This window comes from Pelodiscus sinensis, chromosome 2 (assembly GCF_049634645.1).
Source record: "Pelodiscus sinensis isolate JC-2024 chromosome 2, ASM4963464v1, whole genome shotgun sequence".
NCBI lineage: Eukaryota > Metazoa > Chordata > Testudines > Trionychidae > Pelodiscus > Pelodiscus sinensis.
Window position 1 is genome coordinate 160,778,110 of NC_134712.1, and position 11,966 is coordinate 160,790,075.

The 11,966-nt window shown below is 45.5% G+C and overlaps 1 protein-coding gene across 1 annotated transcript in view; it reads left to right on the forward strand.

Moving 5' to 3' along the window:
* Positions 1 to 11,509, forward strand: part of PDIA4 (protein disulfide isomerase family A member 4) — a 28,642-nt gene extending 17,133 nt beyond the window's left edge. Inside the window, exons 6-10 of the mRNA XM_075921704.1 lie at positions 1,924 to 2,082; positions 6,214 to 6,365; positions 7,308 to 7,464; positions 8,927 to 9,160; positions 10,031 to 11,509. Of these exons, the coding sequence (XP_075777819.1) occupies positions 1,924 to 2,082; positions 6,214 to 6,365; positions 7,308 to 7,464; positions 8,927 to 9,160; positions 10,031 to 10,446 (1,118 nt within the window). The 3' untranslated portion in view covers positions 10,447 to 11,509. The remainder of the gene's footprint in view (positions 1 to 1,923; positions 2,083 to 6,213; positions 6,366 to 7,307; positions 7,465 to 8,926; positions 9,161 to 10,030) is intronic.
* The last annotated feature ends 457 nt before the right edge of the window (positions 11,510 to 11,966 follow it).

An 11,966-nucleotide genomic window follows, 5' to 3' on the forward strand; every position in this document is an offset into this window, starting at 1 on the left:
TTAGGGCAGACCCTTAGGGGAAAAGGGATAGGAGGATGGGGACGTGTGAGCAAGGATAAGGATGGGGAGTGAGGAGTAGGGATGTAAAAAGCCATTTTTAAAAATATAACCATGTAACTGCTAAAAAATCATAGCAGTTACATGCTTTATACTGCAGGTCCTACAGTGAAGCTTCTTGGGGAGCTAGTGTGTAACCTGCTGTGGGAGGGCTGGGTCTGCTACAGAAAGGGGCTATTCCAGAGGGCCCCATGGGGCTTGAGCAAGCCCCTGCCCGGGGCAGGCGAGGAGTTGCTCCGGCCCTTACTGGTTAACTGGAGCACCTCACCCATTGAGGGTGAGGCTTACCAGTTAACCATTACATCCCTAGTAGAGGGGGTTTGGGGGGGGAATTCATTCAGCACAGGTCTCTTCTCCTCTCCCCCTTCCCCCTGCACACCCTGGCCACTAGCTCCACCCCCTAGCACCGTAACCAAGGGCTGGGAGGGAAGAAGAGGGTTGGGGCAGGAGGGCTATTTACTCAGTGTTCTGGGAAGTAAGATGTAGGGATGTGAAGGACTAGTCGACTATCTGATACACAAATGCTTATCCGATAGTCGACTAGTAGCTTCCTCCCTGCTTGCTGCCTCTTTCACAAAGAGGCAGCGGGGGGGGTAGGATGTGGGGGGAGGGGGGGGGAGAGAAAGGGGTACTTCAAAGCGGTGTCCCCAGGCTGCATGTGATGTGGAGCCCGAGATCACCTTGGGACTCTCCCATTGACCCTGGACTCCATGTAGCGCTGCCGCTTTGAAACGCTACGGGGAGCCCGACATCAGGTTGCATGCAGCGTTTCAAAGCACCAGTGCCACAGGGAGCCCGGGGTCAGCTGGGGAGTTCCCAGCTGATCCCAAGCTCTATGCAGCACTTTTGCCTTTGAAGTGTAGCAACAGCCCTAGGACTGTTGCTACATTTCAAAGGCGGAGGTGCCCTATCGACTAATGGAATAGTCCATGCAAAATGCATAGACTATTCCGTTAATCAATTAGTTGATATTTAACATCCCTAGTAATATGGCCACTCCCTTGGTGGCCCCCAATGGACACTCTGCAGGATAGGTCTCCCCTGTAGGCTCACTGCCCCAATGGCCACTCTTGTATTGCGTCCCTCTAAACAGCAGCCCTTCCCTTCACATGTTATGGAAAACTGTCCTTTTCCCAGGACTTCCAGATATCCTGGCATAACCAAACCCTGACCTTGCTTACATTAGGAGAAAAGGAAGCTTTTCTATTAGGGATGTCAACGTGTTGACGACTACACACATTCCCCACTCTTAGTATCTACCTGAGGGGGATAGAGAGGCAGCAGTGTGGAGGGTGAGGGGGGGCAGGCAGGAGCTGATACGTGCAGTGAGCTAGCTTTCAAGCTGTCTCCCCGCGCATGCCAGCTCCGTGGACCTGCTCCTGCCTGCTACCCCATGCAGATCAAGAGGCAGCAGCGCAGGGTACCAGGGGGCTCCCAGAGTGGGGTGGAGAGTGTACTGGCTGCCAGCTCCGCCCCTGGGGACTATTGGGATAGTCATGTAACTGCTAAAATTTCCTGTGGTTACATGACTATTCAATTACACTCTTAACATCCCTACTTTATACCAAATTTGCTGGTCCTAGCTTGTACTGTTGAGGAAGAGTTCTTGAGTTCTGTATCGGAGACAGCAGTGGGGGGGGGGGCGAGAGTGGGACAGATGGCTCCAGAGGAGTCATTTCCACCTTGTGTAAACATGTATCTGCTGACACTTTCAGTAGTTACACATTTACCTAAATAAATTCATTTTAATATCCCTAATCTTTACAAGATTTAGATTGTTACGGGGCAGAATACCTACACTGTGCTTTCAAGTAAAACTTCTGAATAACGTTTTCATTTTTTTTTTTTTTTTTTTTTTGGTGCCAGGTATTGTTGATTACATGATTGAGCAGGCTGGTCCTCCATCCAAACAGATTCAGGCTATCAAACAGGTCCAAGAATTTTTGAAGGATGGTGATGATGTAATCATCATTGGAATATTCAGTGGAGAGATGGACAAAGTCTACCAGCTGTACCAAGATGCTGGTAAAGTATTTTTTTAAGTGTTCTTCCATGGCTTCCTGATGGGAAGTGTTCACACATTTTTTGCTTTGGGTTGAATTTTTACTTTAGCTTTTCAGCATATCTTTGATCCTTAGGAAACTAGCTGACTTCTCAGAGGCCTTCTTAAGGCTAGCTATTTTGTGATTGTTTGGGACAACTTTAGGGTGTGTAGGTGGGGTACGGAGGGAAGCTGTCCCCCGCACTGGTGATTTCAAAAGGGCCCTGGATCCTTTAAATCAGAGCTGCAGTGATGTGCACTGCAACACGGCATGCTCCAGGCAGCTCTGAGGGCTGGCTCCTCCCTTTCAAACAAGGCCCCTCCCCTTCTGGGAGCATAAAGCCAGATCCCCCACACACTGCTTGCCCAGGTCCCTGGGCACTCTGGGGATGTTCATTGTGCCAGTGAAGGAGTCAGGATTTCGGTCTGCTGGTAGCTAAAGTACTCTTAAGACTCTTGAGAGAAACTAGTCCTGACCTCTCCGCATGCTTGCATGTTCAATATGACACTTGCCTATGCTCCTCGAATAGGGAGCCAGCAGGGAAAAATCGGGCTACATGGCTGCAGCAACAAGCCAGGCCAGATAGTGGGAGAGAAGGTGACACGGGACCAATAGTATGAGATTGTGGAGAGGCAAGGCTGGTAGCTGAGAGGTAATTCAGGAGTTAGGATATATGAATACTTGGTGGAAGCAGTGGAAAGTCAAAGCCAGAGTGGTGGGAAAGGTCTCATTTTCTTCAGGGAAGGCAGGAGAAGCTTAGGGAAGAGGGGCTCTATCTTGAAGGCTAGGGATAGAAGAGAAGGGGAAGTGTTGTGTGTCTTTTCAGTCCCCCAGTGGAAATCTTTGAGCCCTCAAAAGCTTCAGAGGGGTAGCAGAGTTAATCTGTAACTGGAAAAACTTAAACAACAAATAGTCTTGCAGCACCTTAAAGACTAACAAAACGTGTAGATGGTATCATGAGCTTTCATAGAAGTGAGTTGTGCCCACGAAAGCTCATATCACCATCTACATGTTTTGTTAGTCTTTAAGGTGCTGCAAGACTATTGACTGACAACTCAGTCTTCAGTGGTCCAGAAGGGAGTGCGGTTTTTAACTGTAGAAGAGGCCAACTGTTACTACTTGTATCCCTCTAGTGGACACAGACCTCTCTTGAACCAGTCTTGGCATCCACCTGAGAGGATAGAGAACAGCAAGATATTCCCTTTTTCCTCTCCCTGTGCAGAGCTTGCTCATTAATTCTTACTGCTCTGATGACGTGCATGGCAGTGCAGCTTGATGATTAATCTGGCCATTTCAACACCACAAACTGCTCCATAGTCCCATATATGGGAAAGCACCATAGAATCATAGCACCATAGAGCTGGAAGAGACCTCAGACTGTCATCAAGTCCAGCCCCCTGCTCTAGGCAGGACCAATCCCAGCTAAATCAACCTGGCAAGGGCTTTGTCGAGCCCTGGCAAGGGCTTTGTCGAGCCGAGACTTAAACACCTCTAGGGATGGAGACTCCACTATTTCCCTAGGTAAACCATTCCAGTGCTTCACTACCATTGAAGTAGTGAAATAGTTTTTCCTAATATCCAACCTGGACCTCTCCTACCACAACTTGAGACCATTGCTCCTTGTTCTGCCATCTGTCACTACTGAGAACAGCCTCTCTCCATCCTCTGTGGAACCTCCCTTTAGGAAGTTGAAGGCCACTCACTCTTCACTTCTGCAGACTAAACAGACCCAACTCCCTCAGCATCTCCTCATAAGTCATATGCTCCAGCCACCTAATCATTTTGGCTGCCCTCCGTTGGACCCTCTCTAATGTGTCCACATCCTTTTTGTAGTGTGGGCCCAGAACTGGACACACTACTCCAGATGTGGCCTCACCAGAGCCGAATAAAGGGGAATAATGACATCTCTGGATCTGCTGGCAATGCTCCTCTTAATGCAACCTAATACGCCATTAGCCTTCTTGGCTACAAGGGCACACTGTTGACTCATATCCAGCTTCTCATCCACTGTAACCCCCAGGTCCCTTTCTGCAGAACTACTACTTAACTGGTTGGTCCCCAGCTTGTAACTGTGCTTGGGATTCTTCTGTCCCAAGTGCAGGACTCTGCACTTGTCCTTGTTGAACCTCATCAGATTTCCTGTGGCCCAATCCTCCAGTTTGTCTAAGTCACTCTGGACCCTATTTCTGCCCTTGAGCATATCTACCTCTCCCCCTAGCTTAGTGTCATCCGCAAACTTGCTGAGGGTGCAATCCATCCCCTCATCCAGGTCATTAATAAAGATATTGAACAAAACTGGTCCTAGAACCGAACCTTGGGGCACGCCGCTAGAAACCGACCGCCATTCTGACATCGAGCCGTTGATCACTACCTGCTGGGCCCGTCCTTCTAGCCATCTTTCTATCCATCTTACTGTCCATTTATCCAATCCACATTCCCTTAACTTGCTGGCAAGAATATTGTGGGAGACGGTATCTAAAGCCTTGCTAAAGTCAAGGTATATCACATCCACTGACTTTCCCACATCTACAGAGCCAGTTACCTTATCATAGAAGCTAATCAGATTGGTCAGGCATGACTTTCCCTTTGTGAATCTATGCTGACTATTCCTAATCACTTTCCTCTCTTCCAAGTGCCTCAAAATGGATTCCTTAAGGATCCCTTCCATGATTTTTCCAGGAACTGAAGTAAGACTGACAGGCCTATAGTTCCCTGGATCGTCCTTCTTCCCTTTTTTTGAAGATGGGCACTACATTTGCCTTTTTTCCAATCATCCGGGATTTCTCCCGACCTCCATGTCTTTTCAAAGATAATGACCAAAGGCTCCTCAATGACACTTGCCAACTCCCTCAGTACCCTCGGATGCATTAAGTCCGGACCCATGGATTTGCGTACGTTTAGCTTTTCTAAATACTTCCTAAGCTGTTCTTTACCCACCAAGGGCTGTTCATCTTCATCCCATTTTGCATCACTTAGCGCATTAGTCTGGGAGCCCACCTTGTCCGTGAATACAGAGGCAAAGAAAGCATTGAGTACTTCAGCTTTCCCCACATCATCTGTCACTAGGTTACCTCCTTCATCCAGTAGGGGCCGCACACCCTCTCTGATCATCTTCTTGTTAACATGCCTGTAGAAATATTACTTTGAAAGGTTGGTATTCCAAAATATTAAAATAAATCCACTATCTGAAGTTGCTCAAGGTTTTGGAATACGAGAATAAATTTCAGGGGAGATTTCAGTTGAGGTGCATGCTAAACTTATCTCCACCTTATGTGTGGAAATACAGTAATATCTGATCCAGTATAAAGTTTGGTCTCTGTGATGCCACTCCTTTCCAAATCTTGGGCAAAGGGAGAACTGCCTCAAACCCTATGATTAAAATCCTTTAACTCTCGTATATCTACACTTGCAATTGAGATGATCAGGGATGTGAATAGCCGTGTGTAACAAAGTTATGTGCTTTAACTCCCATGTGTGGATTCTCATAGACTTTAAGGTCAGAAGGGACCATTGTGATCATCTAATCCAGGGTTTCCCAACCTATGGGTTGTGACCCAAATATGGGTTGCCATTACACTTCAAAAGGGTCGCCAAGTGTCTCCCCAGGTGGCTCTGCCTCTTCTTCTCCCCCCATTTTTGAGTTGCTGTGGGTCATCAAATCTTCCTGAATTGTCAAAATGGGTCCCCATCTGTAAAAGGTTGGGAAGCATTGATCTAGTCTCACCTCCTGCACGTTTTCAGGCCAGTCTGTCCCACCCTCTTCTATAATAGACCCAAACCTCTGCCTAAGTAAAACATGATTGGAGAACTTTGGTTAAAGACTTCACGTTACAGAGACTTCATCATGTACACTAGTTTTAGTTCATGCTGCAACAGGCTTAAAAGTTCCTAGTCTAAATTAAGGTAATACCATTGAAGATAGTTAAATGAATGCAAATTAAGAACCTCTAAATTTATGTATGCAGTGTCCACACAGGAATTGCAGCGCAGCACTTTGGTATACCCTGCTTTTCACACCATCATAGTATGAACTGCAAGGCAATGTCAACAAAACTACTGCGCCTGACAGCTTTTGTTACTAATGATTTTTTTCTCCCAAAACTTAATTTCTCAGCTAATGGCTTAAGAGAAGATTACAAGTTCCACCACACCTTCAGCAATGAGATTGCAAAGTTCTTGAAAGTGACTCCTGGAAAACTAGTGGTCATGCAACCTGAAAAATTTCAATCAAAAGATGAGCCCAAAATGAATGTTTTGGATCTTAAAGTGAGTAGTTTTCTAGGCTACTAGCAAAAATGAAGTCTGTTTTCTATCTATCAGCAGTTTACATTCTCCAGTTTCTGTTAATAATCCTCTACGTTTAGATATTTATTTAAGATTACAAAGGCTTAATTAAAGCCTCTGAGTCAGGCTTCACTGTTACTTTGTTTTGAGTTTGGTTTTAGATACAATGGGCCTAACTTGTCCTAATTCTGGCTTTATTATGGTCTGACTCCACTTACCTAAGTGGAGCTACCCCTTACTTTCACTGATGTGAGGAGAGAATGGAACCAGCTTTTTTGCTTCCTAAAATGGCATAGAATGACTCTTTGTGCCTTTTCCATCTCCACAGACTGAGATCAAACAGAACAAGTAAATAACTTCTCTATGTTCAAGGACATCAGGGATTTATTGTGTATGATTTATAATTCAGGCAGTCCCTGAGTTACGCAGATCCGACTTACGTCGGATACGTACTTACGAACGGCTTTGCTCCGCATCTCCCTGGTTTGCTGGGGCCGCGTCTCGCTGGTCTGCTGGGGGGGCTGAATCTGGATGCCTGGGACAGAGCAGCTGGGGCGCTGCTGGGTAGGTCCCCGCAGCGCCGCACCTCAGCACTGTGGGGACCAACCCGGCAGCACCCCAGCTGCTCTACTCCAGGTGTCCCCAAGTCAGCTGCTGCTGAAACTGATCAGCGGCTGATTCCAGGAAGCCCAGGGCAGAGCAACTCTGCCTCGGGCTTCCTGTAGTCAGCCGCTGGTCAGTTTCAGCAGCAGCTGAATCTGGATGCCAGTTCCGACTTACATACAAATACAACTTAAGAACAAACCTACAGTCCCTACCTTGCATGTAACCTGGGGACTGCCTGGACAAAATACATCTATTAAAATAATCAATTTCAAGTTGTATATTTCTAAGTAAGTGCAGCACTCTTTTTACTTCAAACAGGATTCTACTGAAGGATCTGAAATAAAAGATCACGTGGTAAAACATGCTTTGCCGCTAGTTGGTCATCGCAAGACCTCCAATGATGCAAAGAGATATGCTAAGCGACCTCTAGTGGTTGTCTACTATACTGTAGACTTCAGTTTTGATTATCGTGTTGGTGAGTTTAACTTTAGTGGTCTTCCCCCAAAATAATTGCCTTTAGGGGAAAAATGAACAGGGGCAGGGGGGTGGAGTCCCACTTTGGGGAGGCTAGTCCCAGCTTCACCATTCTCCACCGCCACCTAGAGAAGCCCTGAGCATCCCTCATCCCCATACACTGAAGGGTGGCCCCAGGCCTGTCATGCCTCTGCTTCCCAAACCAAAGTCGTCATGAGGGAAAAGCATGACTTGGAAGATATTTGCATGGAAGCTCTGGGACAGCTGAGGAGGTTCAACAGTAATCTCTGGAGTCCAGAGGGATTACTGATAAACCCAGGAAGCTAAAGAACACTGAAACTTTCATGGGGCATAATAAAGCAAAAGCTTTGCCGCCAAACTTGGAGACTGGAGATCCATGAGCCATGGTGGAGCCTCTCGTGGCCTATTGTATCCACCACCAGTGTTCCTGCTAAGATTTTTCCCATCCATGAGCCGAGTGAGTTTTGTCTTGTGCACCAATATTTAGGTCATGTGTGCTTGTTTGGATGTGTGGCACCCACTAATTACTAACAAAATTACACACACATTTTATATATTTATTTTTTTTTAAATTAATGATGTAAGAAAAAATACTAAAACAATTGATATTAACAGGGTGCCTGGCCCTGTACCCATCCACCCTGAAAACCACCCGTTTGCTGGCTCCTGTCCCGAACATGCACTGTGCCCCAATCAGAATCTCACACAGACAGCTAGTACCTGGATGGGCCTGGCTAACTGCCTACCCTCACACACACACACACACACACACACACACACACACACACACACACACCCTGTAGTTGTTCCCAGTCTCACAATCTGCCTCCCCCCCCCCCCCCCCCATGCCACCAGTATATAAAACAGGGCCATGCGATCTGCCTCCCCCAACACAAACAGCCAAGCGCCACTGCCCAGAGACTTGTGCCCAGGCCCCCACCTCGCCTGTTCCCCTACACACATTGCCCAGAGACCTGTGTTCAACCCCATACTTTGCTGCCCCCCACAGGAATTTACCTGTGCCCAGTACCTCCCACCACCACAGATGGCTAGTGCCTTTGCCCCCAATCCAGCTGGCTTCTGGGCCAGGTCTTTGCTGTCCTTGGCCCCCCAGTACAACCCTGGTATCTGCTTCACTGCTCTCCACCCAGGCTCTCGCAGCTCCTCTAGCCTCACCGCCACAGTAACCTCCCACATAGCAGCTCGTTGCTCCTCTGGCCCAGCAGCTGCAGCAGCCTCCCACTTCGCAGATCCTCTGGCCCTGGCCGCACAGCAGCTTTACGCCACATGGCTCTCCTGGCTCCTGCCATTCATCACACAGCTGTGTGGCTCTGCATAGGTGCCCAAGGTGAAAATTTGTGGGTGCAGCTTAGAGGGAACCCTGCCAACTACTCATGTAGATGAACAACAAGAAATTGCTAATCCTGTTCTGATTACTTCAGCTACCCAGTACTGGAGGACCAAAGTCTTGGAGGTAGCCAAAGACTTCCCAGAATATACGTTTGCCATTTCTGATGAGGAAGATTATTCTTCTGAAATAAAAGATCTGGGCCTGATTGACAGTGGAGAAGACATTAACGTTGCGATTCTGGATGAGGGTGGCAAAAAATATGCCATGGAACCAGAGGAATTTGACTCTGATGTGCTCAGGAATTTCATTTTGGCCTTCAAAAAAGGTAAAAACCTGAAACCGTTTTGGTGGTTTTGGGCAGGGAAGGGTCAGGAAAGCATTTGTGCCTACATTGGAGACAGGTTGTCAGGGCTTTTTGTTTTGGGGGGAGGGTTAGTTTTGGTGACAGTTGGGTGTTTTTTCTCACAATTGCATGGGGGCAAGGGCAAGAAATGTTTCTGTTGCCACAATTGAAAATGTATGCATAGTTATCACCCGTCTGATGCAAAGTTTTGTTTTGAGGCTTTTTGTTGCCCCTTCTTGCATTTGTAGCTTCAATAACTTCGTTGCTCAGTAGGGATGTAAAATCGCATTAAATTAAATTAAACAGTGCCTGCTGTGGTGGATGATGCTTACCAGTTAACTATTTACATCTCTGTTGCTCAGACTATCCAGTGACCTCTTGCCACTTCCAGCTATTTATTAACACATTATGTGTGTCAGTTATTTGAAAGGGTTAACCCACAATTTTCTCACAACTTGCTCCTGAAATATGTGTTCAAATGCCAGCATTCCATTATTCATATTCATTTCTAGCCTAATGAATCCATATGTCTGATATTATGGTGGTGGATACCAACAATAAGATTTTTATCAAGGACATGGATTTCACTGTCTATATTTCACCAACGGCTTGTTTTAAAAATTAACTAAGCTAGCCAGGTTTTAAGTTAACTCAGCTGGTGAAGATTCCATCTTCCCTTGTTTGAACTAATGCATCTGAACCCCTTGCTGGCCGCCAATGACTGAAATCAGGGTTTATCCTGAGTGTATTAAACCCTCTCTCTAGAGGAGCTGATAGTGATCTGATAGCTGTTCTTAGTTGAATCTAATAGTGGTCTCTCTTGTTGACTTCACTTCTCGTTTTCTTTTCTAGGAAAGCTGAAACCTATTGTGAAATCCCAGCCAATACCAAAAAATAACAAAGGGCCTGTGAAGATTGTGGTGGGCAAAACATTTGACACCATAGTAATGGATCCAAACACTGATGTACTAATAGAGTTCTATGCCCCCTGGTGTGGACACTGCAAGCAACTGGAACCTGTGTACGCTGAGCTGGGTAAAAAATACAAGAACCAGAAAAACCTAGTTATAGCCAAGATGGATACTACTGCTAATGATGTGACAAATGATCACTACAAAGTGGAAGGATTCCCTACCATCTATTTTGCGCCCAGCAACAACAAAAAGAACCCTATTAAATTTGAAGGAGGGAACAGAGACTTGGAGCATTTGAGTAAATTTGTAGAGGAACATGCAACAAAACTAACGAGGACAAAAGAAGAACTTTAGATGAGATGAGGGTGGAGAAAGATTTGTCTATACAATGTAGGTAAAGCAAGTTACACTCAAATTTGTTGAGGAAACAATACAGCAGTTTGAGCAAAGGGGATTTTTGGGCAGAAATAATATTGCAGTATCTGATTTTTATATTACAGAAATAATCATTCTGGACACTGAACTTCTGTCTGATATGAATGTCTTTAGGGTAGTTATAATTTTGATCTTTGGAGGGAAAAATACAGTCTTTATTTTTTTGTGACTACCTTGAGCCTGATTATTTTTTACTACAATGTAGTTTGTTTGGTTTTATCCAAAAAAAAAAAAAAAAATTGCCAAATAGGCTTGCTTCTGTCTCTTGATAGTTTTTCAAAATTCTTTTTCTATTCAAATTTGAACAGCTGTTTAATATGGCTGTATCACTTTCTGTCTTTGAGGATGAGAAGGGAATTTTTAAATGGAGAAAAGTCTTATCAAGATCAGATGTAAACAAAGGTGCTAACACAATATGCTTCTCCACCTGTTTGCTTTTGCATACACTTCTGTTCCTACAAAACCACAAGGATGTCTCTGTTCACCAGTGGCTCTCCCAACCCCTTGATCATCCCTTACTCCAGGGATTGCATTGGATATACTCTGAAGTGTAATACTTGAAGTAAGAGTATGTGATGACCTATCTTGTTTAATAGGACTGCGTCGTAACATTATTGCTGGGTTTAACCATTAAGAGCTTCATTTCTTTTTACCAAAGAGTTAGGGGCTTTTGTTCATAGATGTCTATTAACGTGAATCTGTCCATTTTCTTTATCCTTTGTGTATTAAACTCTCTCTAATGGAGCCTATAGCTGCAAGCTATGATGTGAGCACCTGCGCATTTAGAGCAGGACTGTCCTCTTTCATTTACTGTACAAGTTGTTGTATGTGTGCGCCCAAGTAAGACCTCCCCAGGTCTCTTCCAACCCTAAATGCCTACCTGCACTGGGTTACCACAGGAATAACTGCTGCTGTGGACTGTGTGTTTCAGGCACTCGATCATAAAATTCTAATGCTCACCTTTTTTTTGGGGGGGGGGGGGGGGAGAGAGGGAAAAAAAACCCTGCGATATTCAGTATTTTGAATACGCGACTCTTCTACCAAAACCACAAAGATAATCAAGCCCCCAAAAGGGTGGGAATGTTGAAGCTCTTTACTAGTGCCCCTTCTTTGCGGTCCAAATTTTTGGGTGCCATGTAGACTCTTAAAAATCTATATAATCCATCCAGAAAACAGACCGGATTTGTGTGTGTTCAAGGGTTGGAACATAAAGGGAAAGTGATGGGAAGAGGAAGCTGGGAATACAGAGTCTGACAGGAACCTTTTAGGTTGCTTAAAGAAAGCTGCCCAAATCTCCGGTTTAATAACTTTCCTAAATGACTACTGATGAAAGCCAATGAAGGGGCAATTGCAGCCTGTAATTTGGAACAAAAAAAGCTTGTGGTATGATCTAACACTCTTGTATGCTGTTTCCAGTGCCAGACCTGGTACTTGACTTT